The sequence below is a fragment of the Bombina bombina genome, chromosome 2, assembly GCF_027579735.1.
Source record: "Bombina bombina isolate aBomBom1 chromosome 2, aBomBom1.pri, whole genome shotgun sequence".
NCBI lineage: Eukaryota > Metazoa > Chordata > Amphibia > Anura > Bombinatoridae > Bombina > Bombina bombina.
This window is the reverse complement of record NC_069500.1, coordinates 229704787-229721407: the sequence shown is the minus strand read 5'-3', so window position 1 is coordinate 229721407 and position 16621 is coordinate 229704787. Positions and strand designations below refer to the sequence as shown.

Genomic DNA, 16621 nt, shown 5'->3' with positions numbered 1-16621 from the left:
ACAACTTCCGTTTTTAATTGTATATAAGATTGTTATCTTAAGAAATTTGTATCCATTGTTTGTATGCCTGAAGAAAAGACCGGTGTAGGTCTAGAAACGCGTAGCAGTTTTTATGGATTAAATCTCTTTTATTTTATACACGGAAGTTGTCCTTTGTTCTCTTTCGATCCTTCCTGGTAAAGGTTTCAAAGTGTTTGATCCACCGCAGTGTCTCACACATCAGCTGCACAGACGCACACCAATCAAGCGAACGCTGAGTACCACCTGTGTACAGCCTGCCTGAGGCCACCCAGTGTGCTAACCACTGAAAGTGTTAGCCTGCCTGTCAGCACCGGTTATAATACGGTGCATTTATCTCTGGTAAGCGATAACAATAATCACCTATTTGGACTTTGAGTCAACAATATTACGCTATGTGGCGCCCTCTTTTCTACTTCTAAATTACAGATACCTTCTTCCCGAAGACCAGAGGAGCCTTGCCGCCAGCACATCTGATTGCTTTACAAGATTCAGCACCATCATCTCACATGAACTAATATGGTTTGTCCTTAGACCAAAATCACTAATTTTTTTCAGCGCACCCCGCTCACGGTTCCCCTAGGGGTTCCCCTTTCATGAATGTGTCAAAGGTATTTATCCACAACAAACAGGCAGAGAAAACTTAGCTTTTGCGTCCAGCAAATTCGTTACGGGTGCACCGCTCACGCGAAGCCTGTGTATTGGCGTCTGACGTCACAGGAGAGGAGTTTCCCAGGTATCACAAGCATCCAATCCGCTTGTGACACCTGGGAAACTCCTCTCCTGTGAATGGTTTTGATGTATATTATCTCAGTCCTGTGAATGTACGTTATTTGAGCTGCATTTGTTTATGAGGTATATTTGACCTATTTTGTGTTCAAATTGCTATAGGTAGATATCAGCATATACATGCTTAGGCAGTCTATTCCTTATTTCTGACAAACCTTGATTTGTTTCTTTTTAAACTTGGGTTACTGTTGTCTGACTTGGCCAAATACAGTAAATCACTGAATGTGTATGGGAAATAATAAATTGAAATACAATTTTTATAAAGGTCCCTCTGTGAGCTTATTTGTATCCCTTGCTTTTTCAAATTATTAATATATCATTTGAATTTTTCTCTCTATTATATTCCTATTATAAACTTTTTTAAGGGTAGCACCAGACTTTGACATTAACAGCAATATTACCTACTCTCTCATTCTTTTTTTGTTTTCATTTTTTTTTTCTTCATATATATATAAGCATATACATATATATTTACACTTTGCTGCCCATCTCTACGCGACATACCCCTTTCGCTGCACTAGGTTCTCAACCGTGTCTGAAGACATGAGAACGAGGCTCCCATTGGAGCCTATGGAAGCACGCTCTTGTGAGCGCAAAGGTTCCCTGCAATGCGAATGCAAGCTTGCGTTCGCATTGCGCTTAACATGTAATACAAGCGCACATTAGCCTGCACTGGTATTACTCAGTGGAGCGCAAATATTTTGCTTGTGAAAGCAATATTTTGCGCTCCTCTCCTAATCTGACCTATAATGTGGGATATATTTCCTCCTAGTGGAAGCAAATATATCCCACATGTTATGGACACCTATGGACTCTCCTCATCTTACGAAAGAAATATATAGTAATATTAACTCTTGTGCTGTTGTTTAACATGTACACAAAAATAACACCCAAAATCACTTTAGTTCACAAATATACTTTTTTTCCATGTGTCTGCTAAAAAACAAGGTATGATTTGTGTGGGTAACTAATCACTGAAACTGCACTGAAATGCAATTAGTGCAAAAGACTAAAATCAAATGTAATGAGTGTAAAAGGTTAAAAAACAAAAACTGCTTCAATACAGGGGTGTAAACTTATATAGATAGTGTGTATAAATGTCACTTTTTTATTATATCAAAAGTTGAGAAATAATAATGTATGTCTAAACATTATTTAAAATATGTACTTACCATGTCAGATGGGACGTTTTCTGGCTCAGATACAATGATAGGCATATTGCTTGTAAAACCAATTTCACCATTTGCAATGTCAGGTGTAACACTAAGAGAAATATTTTGAATACTACCCAGTCTAGGGCTTATTGGTGGCACTAAAGGAGTTGGGCTCAGAAGCTCGGCAAATTCCAGCTACAAAATATAAATATATATTTTAATTAGCATACAATATGTAAATGTATATACAGTAACAAAAAGCAGTCACTGGGTCACTTTCACTATGTTAATTGTTGTAAAAAGAAAAAAAAGAAACATTATCATACGTGTTTTTTTTAACAGAATTTTGATGATAGATCATTACTTAATAACTAACTTGGTATAGAGGCAAATATCAGGAACTAGCATACCGCCTTTGCAGTGAATGTCTGTTTAATCTTATAGATGGCATTATCAGTTATATCATTTTCCCAGCAGAGAACAGAATTTAACTTTGAGTTAAAGGGACACACTACCCATAGACTAAATCACTTGAAAGTGATGCAGCATAACTGTAAAGAGCTTACATAAAAATATCACCTGAACATCTCTATGTAAAAAAGGAAGATAGTTTACCTCAAAATTTCTTTAGCTCACAATATTAAGTGATCTGTGAACAGTAATCCTTCATCTACTGTCAGCTGCATGTTGGGGGAAAAAACAACAGCCAAGCCAATCAGCTTAATCAGTGCTGATGTCACACTTTGCTTTACTGTGATCTCATGATATTTCCTTGAAAACTCATGATATTTAATAGTAAACTTCCTTAAACTGTGGAGGGAAATAACACGACTGTGCCTGCACATGCCAGATGCACGCTCCCTTGCAAGTCCTTGGACAAGCATCCTGACTGGCTGCTTAAAGTCTCTTTATAATAGAATGTGGCTACTGAGGAAATTTAGAGATCAAATATTTTCCGTTTTTGCATAGCGATGTTCACATGATATTTCCTTGTCAGCTTTTTAAAGCTATGCTGCATCACTTTCAAGTGCTTCAACATTTAAGTACCATGTCCCTTTAACAATACACCCAGTCATTTCTCAATTTTTGGGCATCTAGGTGAGAAATTAAAGGGACATTAAAGTCAAAGTTAAACTTTCATGGCTAATACACAACATGTACTTTTAGAGAGTTTTAAATTTACTTTTATTATCAAATCTACTTTGCAGTCTTGGTATCCTTTGCTGAAAAGCATACCTAGGCAGGTTCAAGAGCAACAGTTATCTACTGGGAGGAGCTAGCTGGTTATTGGTGGCTATGCACATTTGTGTCTTGTCTTTGGCTCATCATATATGTTAAAGGAACACTAAAGTGAAAATTAGCCTGTGAAGACAGCTTTAGAGCAAACCTCATCCACCCGCAGATGATAAATGGAGCCCATAGTCCTAGATTTTGTTTATTTAATGTTATATAAAGGCATCACTGGTGCATTATGTTTATTCCAGTTCTATAATATTCTATTTGCCAAAATGGTATCCATAAGAAGGTTAATTATTTAAAAACATAATGTGCATTAATATTGGCATTATTATATTTTTTAAATGCACAAAGCAGTTATAAAGGGTTAACGTGATGGGATGTGGGGTCTTAGAAAAAAAAAACAGCACTAACAAGTGCCTTTACATGATATATATTCATATACATTAATATTTTGCATTTGCTGCCCAATGCTGAGCAACTCACCCCCTGTGCTAGGTTGTTTGCCGTGTCTCACGGCATGACAACGAGGCTCCCATTAGAGCCTATTGAAGTGCGCTCTTGTGAGCACAAAGCTTCAAAGCAATGCGAACATGAAGTCTTGTTCGCATTGTGCTTAACTTGTAATACGAGCGCACATTTGGTAGCACTAGTATTACTGTGGAGTGCTTGCGAAATCGGTGTCACAGTCTAGCATGCCGTTTTCCTAGAAGGCTGCAGCGGGAGTCCACTAACAGTAATCAATTATGTAACCAGTTTGTAACCACAAAATACATATTAAATATAGTTGTTGTTTCTTCTGTAGTTTATGCATGCTATTAAATCTAAAGGAAATTCTAAACAAACCTTATCATGGTAAGACTGATACCTCTGGAATGACACACAGGAAACTACACAAAAAGCTGCCCTCTTTGCACTACCAGTATTAAATTATAACCAAGCAATACTGCAATAATAAAATACTCTAACACATTAGATAATTCCCTTATTTCATTTTTATGTCTCTTTAACAACAGTTGATAAGTAAAAATCTGCATCGGGTAGCACAGCTTAGTAAATAAGTCTGCGTGCTGTACGATTTCCGAAGGGGTTTTTAATCAATGGGGCATTTGAGAACTAAAATAATAAGTCTTCAGAATGAATAGTGACTCTACTGTCTAAATCCCAGCCAAACATAGGATGTACTTCATTGTGTGCAGTGTACAAATATATTAGACTTTTCTCAAAGCTGTTGTTCTAATCCTTGTACAGCAACAAAGGCTCTGGCTTTACTTGTTAAAACATTGGCTCTGTTTTTTTCTGTACACTGATCTTTTGGCTCGTTTGACCACAAACAGGACCTTGTGAAATAAAATAGCATAAAGTGAGGCTTACAGCTTCCTTGAAAGTAAATGTAAAACCCTTCTGGGAAGGCAGCCAATGAGACACTTCCTACAAGACTCATTCTTGTCATATAGTTCTGCTCTTGCATATACAGACCAATTATTGTTTAATTTTTTTTTTATTTACAGATAACTCCTTAATTGTATTTTTAGTTTGCACAGTAATTCTAAGCTGCTTTGCAATGCACTTTGTGATAGCAAAAATAATATCTAGAACAAGGGAAAGATTTGAAAACAACAAATCCCTAAGAGCAGTGGTTCTCAACCTAAGTGATTGTCCAGGGCCCAGTAGTCAAATAAATATATATATATATATATATATATATATATAAACACACACACACATATATATATATATTGACATCATCATATGTGAAGAATGTGTATATTTTCTTCACTCACTTATATTTATATACGGCAGTCATCATGAACTATTAATGGAAATATTTTGTTTCCTTTCATCTAGGTTTTTTGTTTATTTATGTATTTATTTACTCAGTCATTTACGTGCTTTTCATATAGGTCTGTGAAACCCCTTCAAATAAAACCCTAGACAAAATGTTTTCTTTTTTCTTTTTCTTCATTTTTTTCAATACCAATGTAGCAAATCTAGATGTTCAGGCAAGTGACACAGTTTCGTATTTTTTCCACTTCATCTGTTGTGAATTGCTTGTTATAAAAGCTGCTTAATATTTGTACAATTTAAATAGCTGGTTTTGCTCACTGAAAAACACCATCCATAATAAAAATGACTATCACAATTTTATTTATAATTTTTTTTTAAGTAAATGTATTGTGTGAACAAAACAACTATACAAAAGCAAGCACTGCATATATATTTTTTCACTTTAAAGGGATACTTAACCCATTTTTTTTCTTTCATGATTCAGATAGAGCATGAGATTTTAAGCACCTTTCTAATTTACTCCTCTTATCAATTTTTCTTTTTTCTCATGCTATCTTGATTTGAAAAAGCAGTACTGTAAGCTTTAGAGCCAGATCATTTTTTGTTCAGCACATGGGTAGCACTTGCTGATGTGTGGCTAAATGTAGCAAACCAATCAGCAGCTCTACCAAGGTGCTGAACTAAAAAATGGGCCGGCTCCTAACCTTTTATTACTGCTTTTTCAAATCAAGATAACATGAGAACAAAGAAAAAATGATAATAGGAGTAAATTAGAAAGTTGCTTAAAATTGCATGCTCTATCTGAATCATGAAAGAAAAAAATGTGGGGTTAGTATCCCTTTAACCCCTTAACGACCAAGGACGTACGCCACACGTCCTAAAAAAAAAGTCAGTTAATGACCGAGGACGTGTGGCGTACGTCCTTGGTCTGGAAAGCAGCTGGAAGCGATCCTGCTCGCTTCCAGCTGCTTTCCGGTTATTGCAGTGATGCCTCGATATGGAGGCATCCTGCAATAACCCCCCTTGGCCATCCGATGCAGAGAGAGCCACTCTGTGGCCCTCTCTGCACCGGACATCGATGGCCGGTATCGTTGGTGGGTGGGAGCTTACGTGGGAGGCGGGTGGCGGCCATCAGTGCGCTATGTGGAGTGGAGGGGGGCGGGATCGGGGGCGGGAGCTACGGGGGCGCGCACGGGAGCGCGCGCGTGCACGGGGGTGGTGGGCGGGCGCGTGCACGGGGCGGGAGCGGGTGGGAACCGCTACACTACAGAAAAAAAAAAGTTAAAAAGTTGAAAAAAAACAAACACTAAAATGCAATCTAAGGGTCCTGGAAGGGGTTGGGGGTTGGTCTCGGTGGGGGGGGGGAAGCTACACTACAGAAAAGGGAATTAAAAAAAAAAAAGGCACATTTTGTTACAAAACTGGGTACTGGCAGACAGCTGCCAGTACCCAAGATGGCGCCCATTATTGCAGAGGGGAAGGGTTAGAGAGCAGTTTGGTGGGGGATCAGTGAGGTTGGGGTCTAAGGGGGGGATCCTACACATCAGCATATGTAAATATGCTTTTTTTTTTTAAAAAAAAAAAGGGCCAAATACCTTTTATTTTAGTACTGGCAGAGTTTCTGCCAGTACTTAAGATGGCGGGGACAATTGTGGGGTGGGGGAGGGAAGAGAGCTGTTTGGGAGGGATCAGGGGGTCTGATGTTTCAGGTGGGAGGCTGAGCTCTACACTAAAGCTAAAATTAACCCTGCAAGCTCCCTACAAGCTACATAATTAACCCCTTCACTGCTAGCCATAATACACGTGTGATGCGCAGCGGCATTTAGAGGCCTTCTAATTACCAAAAAGCAATGCCAAAGCCATATATGTCTGCTATTTCTGAACAAAGGGGATCCCAGAGAAGCATTTACAACCATTTGTGCCATAATTGCAGAAGGTGTTTGTAAATAATTTCAGTGAGAAACCTAAAATTGAGAAAAAATTTACGTTTTTTTTAATTTGATCGCATTTAGCGGTGAAATGGTGGCATGAAATATACCAAAATTGGCCTAGATCAATACTTGGGGTTGTCTACTACACTACACTAAAGCTAAAACTACCCCAAAAAGCTCCCTACATGCTCCCTAATTAACCCCTTCACTGCTGGGCATAATACACTTGTGGTGCGCAGTGGCATTTAGCGGCCTTCTAATTACCAAAAAGCAACAACAAAGTCATATATGTCTGCTATTTCTGAACAAAGGGGATCCCAGAGAAGAATTTACAGCCATTTGTGCCATAATTGCACAAGCTGTTTGTAAATAATTTAAGTTAGAAACCAAAAGTTTGTGAAAAAATTTGTGAAAAGTGAACGATTTTTTCTATTTGATTGCATTTGGCGGTGAAATGGTGGCATGAAATATACCAAAATGGGCCTAGATCAATACTTTGGGTTGTCTACTAAAAAAAAATATATACATGTCAAGGGATATTCAGGGATTCCTGAAAGATATCAGTGCTCTAATGTAACTATCGCTAATTTTGAAAAGAAATGGTTTGGAAATAGCAAAGTGCTACTTGTATTTATGGCCCTATAGTTTACAAAAAAAGCAAAGAACATGTAAACATTGGGTATTTCTAAACTCAGGACAACATTTAGAAACTATTTAGCACGGGTGTTTTTTGGTGGTTGTAGATGTGTAACAGATTTTGGGGGTCAAAGTTAGAAAAAGTGTGTTTTTTTCCATTTTTTCCTCATATTTTATAATTTTTTTTATAGTAAATTATAAGATATGATGAAAATAATGGTATCTTTAGAAAGTCCATTTAATGGCGAGAAAAACGGTATATAATATGTGTGGGTACAGTAAATGAATAAAGAAGAAAATTACAGCTAAACACAAACACCGCAAAAATGTAAAAATAGCCTTGGTCCCAAACGGACAGAAAATGGAAAAGTGATGTGGTCATTAAGGGGTTAAGGGACATTTATGTAAGCATGGCATAAAGCAAAGCACTTGACTGAAAAAAAAGTTCACATATAAGTTTTATGTTCATAAACATTCAAACTGATATTCTGTTTTTCAAAATTTGCATTGCATTGCTCTCTGAGTAGTCTAGGGGAAAGCCTCTTACGTATCTTTAAAGGAACATGAAACCTAAAAAAAATATTTCATTATTCAGATAGAGAATACAATTTTAAACAACTTTCTAATTTACTTCTATTATCTAATCTGTTTTATTCTATTGGTATCATTTGTTGAAGGAGCAGCAATGCACTACTGGTTTCTAACTGAACACATGGGTGAGCCAATGACAATCAGTTTAGATATGCAGCCACCAATCAACAGCTAGAACCTAGGTTCTCTGCTGCACATGAACTTGCCTAGATAAACATTTCAGCAAAGGATAACAAGAGAAAGAATCAAATTAAATAATAGAAGTAAATTGGAAAGTTGTTTGAAATTGTATTCTCTATCTGAATCATGAAAGATACATTTTGGGTTTCATGTCCCTTTAAATGATCTCTTCTGATATGGCCAATCAAGGACATGTGTAAATGTGCTCCTGTACTGATCAAGCAATCACTATATAGCATCTTGCAGATTTAGAGTTTTGAAGTCGGCAGGATGCAATCCAGCCTCTTTGAAGTAGTGAAATAAATACATAATTGGTCTACCATGCAATATTAAACATTTTGTCGGACGGTAATTTTGAGTTTCCTGTTCCTTTATTACAAATTATTTTTTATTTGATAGGGCTCTACCTGTACAAGAAAATTAGCTCCATTTTGAAGAAATGCATCATTTCGTATAGGTAATTTTTCTATAATAAGTGATTCTCCTTCTGGAAAAGCAATATTATTTCTTGATGAAACATTGAGGACACCTTCCTTAGCTCTCACAGGATCTATAGGTCCGGCGGGTATATACAATGCACTATAGAATAGTTTCACAACTCCTTTAGTTCCACGTCTCCTTTCAAATCTCAAAGTCAAAAATCGTCCTTCAGGGCTGCTTTCAATTTTCTGGTCTTTAATATCATGTAATTGAAATAAACCATACACATCATCACTGTCCTGAATATAGAAAACAAGCTGTAACAAAAAAAAAAAATCATTAAAGAAAACTCAACTATCCAGACTTGGTGAGTTTCAAAACTGATACGATATTTGGACACAGTTTCATTTTTTTAATTTTGTTTAAAAATAAAGTTATAGGAAAAGGAGTATTTTTTTTATTATTTTTTTTTTAAAAAAAAGACTGGAAACAAGAGAATCTGAGGAATGGACTCACAACTTAGCTAAACACCTTCCCTGATGGAGAACTGCACTTCGTCTATTTAGAGAATACATTGCATATAATATGATCATTAAGAAAAAGACTCCATTGCCTTTCTTCAGCTGTTGATGGTACATAAAATATTTTCCTTGGTTTTATAAAAATGTATTTGTTCATTTATTACACATACAATCATGTTTAATAAAGATTGTTTTGTAAATAATAATAATAATAATAAAATTAATAATCAACTAAATTATGGTAATATTATCTGGATTTAAGGTTTTTGTCAAATGACCTGTTATTATATCTACTACAGTTTGAACAAGTTTTATTAAATGCTTTTTACTGCAGATTAACCCTTACATAATAAGAGATAAAGCTTTTAATTTTCTGATCATTAATTAGAGGTAGTCCCGATAAACTTGGTTACCATATAAAATATTTAGATTTTGTACAGCTTTACTTTTAAACCAAGGAAACAGTAAAATAACTATTTATCTAAGGAATCAAACTTAAAAAAATAGGCCTAGATTACACAACATTTGGAAACTTTTGAACATAGCAGTAACTGTAAATAATGGATATACAGTATATATCTCCAATTATATGTGTTTATTTTTTGATTGATTGTTTAGCATTTCAGTGCATTTTGATTCAAATCAAATATTTAAATCTATAACTCTCTGTACTCTATCCCAGTGTTTCTCAATTCCAGTTTTCCAAGCAGATTTTAAGGATTACATTGGGCAAGAGCAGGTTAATAACCATGGTTACAAATCAGCTGATTATTTCACATGTAGTTCAGATATTCTAAGAATCTGGCCTGTTAGTGTGTCCTGATGTCTATAATATATATATATATATATATATATATATATATATATATATATATATATATATATATATATAATATATAATTTTATTAGATGCCAAAAGAGGATGTTAGTACCGCTTGAATGAAACCTGTGGGGAAATTCCAGGTTTCAGTTCTGTTGCTTATATTTCTTGTTATTTCAAGATGCTTATGTTGTCTTGATGTGGAATAATATATCAGTCAGGTCTAAACATTTTTAAAGCAAATCAACATTTTGTTTACTACAGTTTTTTTTTTTCAATAGCCAAACCCCTCCTACCATTTGCTATATTTTGTTGGTGTATATATCTTAATGTTGCCACCAATTATATTATTATATTTAATCTAGGTTACAATATTATTTATTTTTTATTTATATTGATTTCAGTAGTACCCTCCAGTAATCCTATATAATAAAAGGCCAGGTATGTTTGTCAGATGCAGTCATGCGCAGTAGAGAAGGACAAACATACCTGGCCTTGAGCAGCAGAGAAGGTGTGTGGATTGGAAGCTGCCATGGTGGGGGCATGGCCGAACGGGCATGCCATGATGGGGTGTGGCTGGCGGGTGTGTCATAACGGGGGCGTGACCAGACATGCATGCCTTGAAGGGGCGTGGCCGGGTGTACCGTGACGGGTGTGTGGTCTGATAGGCGTGGCATGGTGGTGGCGTGGCCAACGGGAACGGGCGTGGTAGGGGCGTGGTCAAGAGAGAGCGAGAGCGCAAAACAGGGGAGAGAGCAAAACAGAGGGGAGAGAGAGAGCAAAAGAGAGGAGGGAGAGAGAGAGCAAAAGAGAGGAGGGAGAGAGAGCAAAGAAGAGGGGGAAAGAGAGAGCAAAAGAGAGGAGGGAGAGAGAGAGCAAAAGAGAGGAGGGGGAGAGAGAGAGAAAAAGAGAGGAGGGAGAGAGACAGGGCAAAAGAGAGGGTGACAGAGAGAGAAAAAGAGAGGATGAAGAGAGAGAGAGAGAGAGATAGAGCAAAAGAGAGGAGGGAGATATAGAGCAAAAGAGAGGAGGGAGAGAGCGAGCAAAAGAGAGGAGGGGGAGAGAGAGCAAAAGAGAGGAGGGATAGAGCAAAAGAGAGGGGGGAAAGAGAGAGAAAAAGAGAGGAAAGAGAAAGTAAAAGATAGGAGAGACTAAAAGATAGGAGAGAGAGAGAGAGCAAAGGAGAGGGGAGAGAGAGAGCAAAAGAGAGGGTGGAGAGAGTGAGAGAGAGAGAGAGACAGAGCAAAAGAGATAAGGGAGAGAGAGAGCAAAAGAGAGGGGGAGAGAGCAAAAGAGAGGAGGGAGAGGCAGAGAGAGAGAGAGAGACAGCAAAAGAGAGGAGGGATTGAGAGAGAGCAAAAGAGAGGGGGACAGAGAAAGCAAAAGAGAGGAGGGAGAGACAGAGCAAAAGAGTGGAGGGAGAGAGAGCAAAAGAGAGGGGGAGAGAGAGAGCAAAAGCGAGGGGAGAGAGAGAGAGAGCAAAAGAGAGGGGGAGAGAACAAAAGAGATGGGGGAGAGAGCAAACAAGAGGGTAAAGAGAGAGCAAAAGAGAGGGGGAAAGAGAGATAGCAAAAGAGAGGGGGAGAGAGAGCAAAAGAGAGGGGGTGAGAGAGAGCAAAAGAGAGGGGGAGAGAGAGCAAAAGAGATGGGGAGAGAGAGAGAGCAAACAAGAGGGAGGAGAGAGCAAAATAGAGGGGGAAAGAGAGAGAGAGAGAGAGAGAGAGAGAGAGAGAGAGAGAGAAAGAGAGAGCAAAAGAGAGGGGAGGAAGGAGAGAGCAAAATAGAAGGAGAGAGAGTGCAAAAGTGAGGAGGGAGAGAGAGCACAAAAGAGAGGGGGAGAGAGAGAGAGAGCAAAAGAGAGGGGGAGAAAGAGAGCACAAAAGAGAGGGGGAGAGAGAGCGCAAAAGAGAGGTGGACTGAGACTTCTGAGCCGCTCGGCTGACTCCACATCCAGAGCTCCTAACAGGTGATGATCTTTAGAGGCTTTGATATCACATTGGCTACTATTGCCGTCCTATATTCTTGACCCGCGAGACCCTGTGGATTACCGGGAGCAGCTGTCAGCTGTTGGGCTTCATACAAGAGGCTGTGTGAAGTGTGTGAATCAGAACCCTTGTTCATCACTTGTTAGGAGCTCTGGATGTGGAGTCAGCCGAGCAGTTCAGAAGTCTCGGTCTGCCTCATTTGCACTATTGTGTGCTTCAAAAAACGTGAGTGTACATTTGACCATATCTCTTCCCATTTACCCTGATGATATTGCACTTAGAGGTGCCTCTGTATGTTTTCCTTTTATAGGAACTCTATCCACTTCTGATGATTCTCCTAGAGAGCAGCCAGAGACATTGTGCATCTTAAAGGGACATTTATTATGACTTCATATTATTTTAATTGGGTTGATCTATCTATTTTGCATTGCATTCTATACCTGTGTATTCACTTTGCGATAGATACATAGTTGTTACTATTGTACACATTTGCCGTTATTATTGTAGCGCCCCCTACTAGTATTGGAGTGACAGGTTGTTCATTCTCTTAAACTTTTTCGTTTAGCTTTTGGGGAATATATCTATTTTTTAAAGTATGAAAAACAATAAAAAAAAATATTGAGTGCTATATATACTAAGAAAAAATGTGACTGAACATTAAAACTGACGTTATGTGATAATTGCATTATTAATAGCCATAAGTAAAAGCCTTATGTTACAGCTTAGATTTCTAGATGTTTCATGTCATAAGTATAACTTGAAGCCATAGGACATTATAATTCCAGTAGCCTACCTCAGTTGGTAAGCCCACTTCTGCACCACCTTTAACAGTATTTGCTAATATTTGTATACGATACATCTCAGCTTCTTCAGGAATGTCATCACTTATGATCTGGAGAGGAATTCTTGCTGACATTTGCCCCTCAGCAAATTGTAGCACTCCTGAGTCTGGAACAATGTCAGCAGTCACAGGTGACGGGTCAGTGTTGTTGCGCTTTATATTCCACTGAACTGAAACATTACTGTGGGTCCCCCCATTTCTTACTATAGTGATCCCTTCAAACCTGTTAATTAAAAATAAAGATTAAATTGTAACCTACCAAAATGGACTTTTAAATAAATCTTATCCACATAATATAACAAATATTGTTTCAAAATGTTAAATTTTTAGCAATTTTCAGTCTCTTATGACTCTTATCATTATCCCTTTCCCATCTGTTTTTTAATCAATCTCACACACAGAGGGCACATTAGAGTGACTAGACCTTACTCCTGTCTTGGAAATTTGCTAGAAAAGAAGATGGCATCATATGGTGTGTCTAGAATAAGATATCATTACAAGACTGAAAACTGCTAAAAGATGCATAGATTTTTAAACAAACTAGATAATATAGTAATTTTGTTGAAAGCTAAAAAGCTGTGTTTAATGTCTCCATTAAAGGGCCATGATACCCAAATGTTGAAATACTTGAAAGTGATGCAGCATAGCTGTAAAAAGCTGACTAGAAAATATCACCTGAACACCTCTATGTAAAAAAGAAAGATATTTTATCTCAAAAGTTCCTCGGTAGCCACATCCCATTGTAAAAGACTTCTAAGCAGCAAATCAGTATGTCTGTCCCGGGACAGCTAAGGGATTGAGCCTTGTGCACTCTCATCTTATTTCCCTATTCAGTTTAAGGAAGTTTCCTATGAAATCTCATGAGAGTTAAGTGAACTCTCATGAGATCACAGTAAAAGAGTTCATGACCTCAACACTGCTGATGCTGATTCTCTGCTGTTCATTTATTCATTATTTTATTTTTACCTGCAGCTGGGCAGCAGCTGAATTATAACTTTTTATAAAGAACTTACTCTGCTGAGCTGAGGAAATTGTGAGGTAAAATATCTTCCTTTTTTACATAGAGATGCTCAGGTGATATTTTCCTGTCAGCTTTTTATAGTTATACTGCATCAGTTTCAAGTAATTTAGCATATGATTATTATGTCCCTTTAAGAGGTATCCACATTTTAAATAACTATCTTTAAAAAAAAACAAAAAAAACAGAAAAGTAAAAAATCATAAATGTGTCAATAACCAGTTAGGGTATGATAAAAATCACAAAATATTCTCAGTAATACACTATTTAATCACAAACAGCAATTTCATTACTTACTTTGACATTTGATCCTCATCAATGATAACGGTTTTCTCAAAAAGCGTACTATTAATTGATAAAACACCATAGGGTTTATCATTAGGTTCAATGGTGATATGGACAACATTGGGAGTTTGCAAAACAGCATCACCTTGTAGTGTTTCTTCTACCAAAATCAGCATGAAGGACTCAGCAATTTCTGGAATGGTATCATCAATGATCTGAAACTTTAAACCAACTTCATATATTTTAGGAGGAAACACAATAGAATTATTTGGCTGAAGATCTAAGAAATCAATATTAAGTTGTGCACTACCACTGAGGTTCCCAGTAACAATTTTGTATTTGACTGAAACTTCTGAGCCATCAGATCCAACAGCTATGTCGTACAAATTCTTTCCACGAATCACTGGAACAGTTATTACATCCGCTTCCTCTGGCACCATGAATGAACTCTGCCTAAATCGTACAGGGCTATCATTTTTCTCAATGTTTATCTGAATAGCACTCCTTGTTGTGTTGATCTCTGCACCTCCAAATACATTTGTGAGCTTCAAAGTAAAATGTTCATCATTTTCGGGTACCTTGAAAAAAAAATGTTGTTATAATATGTTATTTTTTTGTTATCTGAGTCTACTGAAAGACAAATTTACAATATTTCAGGTTGTTTTTAACTGACATGCAAGTAAAAGGGAACATATGCCTAGATTACAAGTCCTGCGTAGCCTTAAAAAGCAGCGTTAAGGGGTTGCTTTTTAACGCCCTCTGGTATTACAAGTATGGCAGGTACAGGTGTACCGCTCACTTGTCTTCCGGGACTTTTGGCTACCGCAAATCCCCTTACGTCAATTGCGTATCCTATCTTTTTAATGGGATTTGCCTAACGCTGGTATTACGAGTCTTGGAAGAAGACTCCTACCGCATAAAAAAGTCAGTAGTTAAGAGTTTTATGGGCTAACGCCGGAACATAAAGCTCTTAACTACAGTGATACAAAGTACACTAACACCCATAAACTACCTATGAATCCCTAAACCGAGGCCCCCCCCCACATCGCAAACACTATAATAAAATTATTTAACCCCTAATCTGCCAATAGAATTGACCTCGCATTCTATTGGCTGATCCAATCAGCCAATCAGATTGAACTTCAATCCTATTGGCTGATTACATCAGCCAATTGGATTTTTCCTACCTTAATTCCGATTGGCTGATAGAATCCTATCAGCAAATCGGAATTCGAGGGACGCCATCTTGGATGACGTCTTTTAAAGGAACCTTCATTCGTCTTTAGTCGTCGGGAAGATGAGGATGCTCCGCGTCGGATGTCTTGAAGTTGGACCTGCTCCGCGCCGGATGGATGAAGATAGAAGATGCCACTTGGATGAAGACTTCTGCTGGATGGAGGACCTCTTCTGCCCCGATCGGATTTAGACTTCTGCCACTCTGGATGTCCTCTTCTTGCCCATCGGTGCCCGGCTGGGTGAACACGGCTCAAGGTAGGGTGATCTTCAATGGGGTAGTGTTAGGTTTTTTTAAGGGGGGATCGGGTGGGTTTTAGAGTAGGGGTGTGTGGGTGGTTGTTGTAATCTTGTATTTTTTTTTACAGGTAAAAGAGCTGATTACTTTGGGGCAATGCCCCGCAAAAAGCCCTTTTAAGGGCTGGTAAAAGAGCTGATTACTTTTGTAATTAAGTATAGGGTCGGGAATTTTATTATTTTGGGGGGCTTTTTTATTTTATTAGGGGGCTTAGATTAGGTGTAATTAGATTAAAATGCTTGTAATATTTTTTCATTTTTTGTAATTTAGTGTTTTTTGTGTATAATATAGTTTAGTTTATTTAATTGTATTTTAGTTTAGATCATTGTAGTTAATTTATTTAATTAATTTATTGATAGTGTAGTGTTAGGTGTATTTGTAACTTAGGTTAGGATTTATTTTACAGGTAATTTTGCAATTATTTTAACTAGGTAGCTATTAAATAGTTATTAACTATTTAATAGCTATTGTACCTAGTTAAAATAAATACAAAGTTGCCTGTAAAATAAATATAAATCCTAAAATAGCTACAACGTAACTATTAGTTATATTGTAGCTATCTTATGGTTTATTTTGTAGGTAAGTATTTATTTTTAAATAGGAATAATTTATTTAATTATAGTAAATTTATTTTTATTATGTTTATTTAAATTATATTTAATTTAGGGGGGTGTTAGGGTTAGACTTAGGTTTAGGGGTTAATAACTTTATTATAGTAGCGGCAACGTTGGGGCGGGAGATTAGGGGTTAATAATTGTAGGTAGGTTGCGGCGATGTTAGGGAGGGCAGATTAGGGGTTAATAAAAATTTTTTAGAGTGTTTGCGAGGTGGGAGTGCGGCGGTTTAGGGGTTAATACATTTAATATAGTGGCGGCGA

At 37.3% G+C, this 16621-nt stretch overlaps 1 protein-coding gene across 1 annotated transcript in view; it reads right to left on the bottom strand.

Annotated features, from left to right (window-relative positions):
* Nucleotides 1-16621, bottom strand: part of ADGRV1 (adhesion G protein-coupled receptor V1) — a 1190013-nt gene that overhangs the window by 1061640 nt on the left and 111752 nt on the right. Inside the window, 4 exon segments of the mRNA XM_053699719.1 lie at nt 1980-2156; nt 8731-9060; nt 12863-13133; nt 14226-14791. Coding sequence (XP_053555694.1) covers nt 1980-2156; nt 8731-9060; nt 12863-13133; nt 14226-14791 — 1344 coding nt within the window.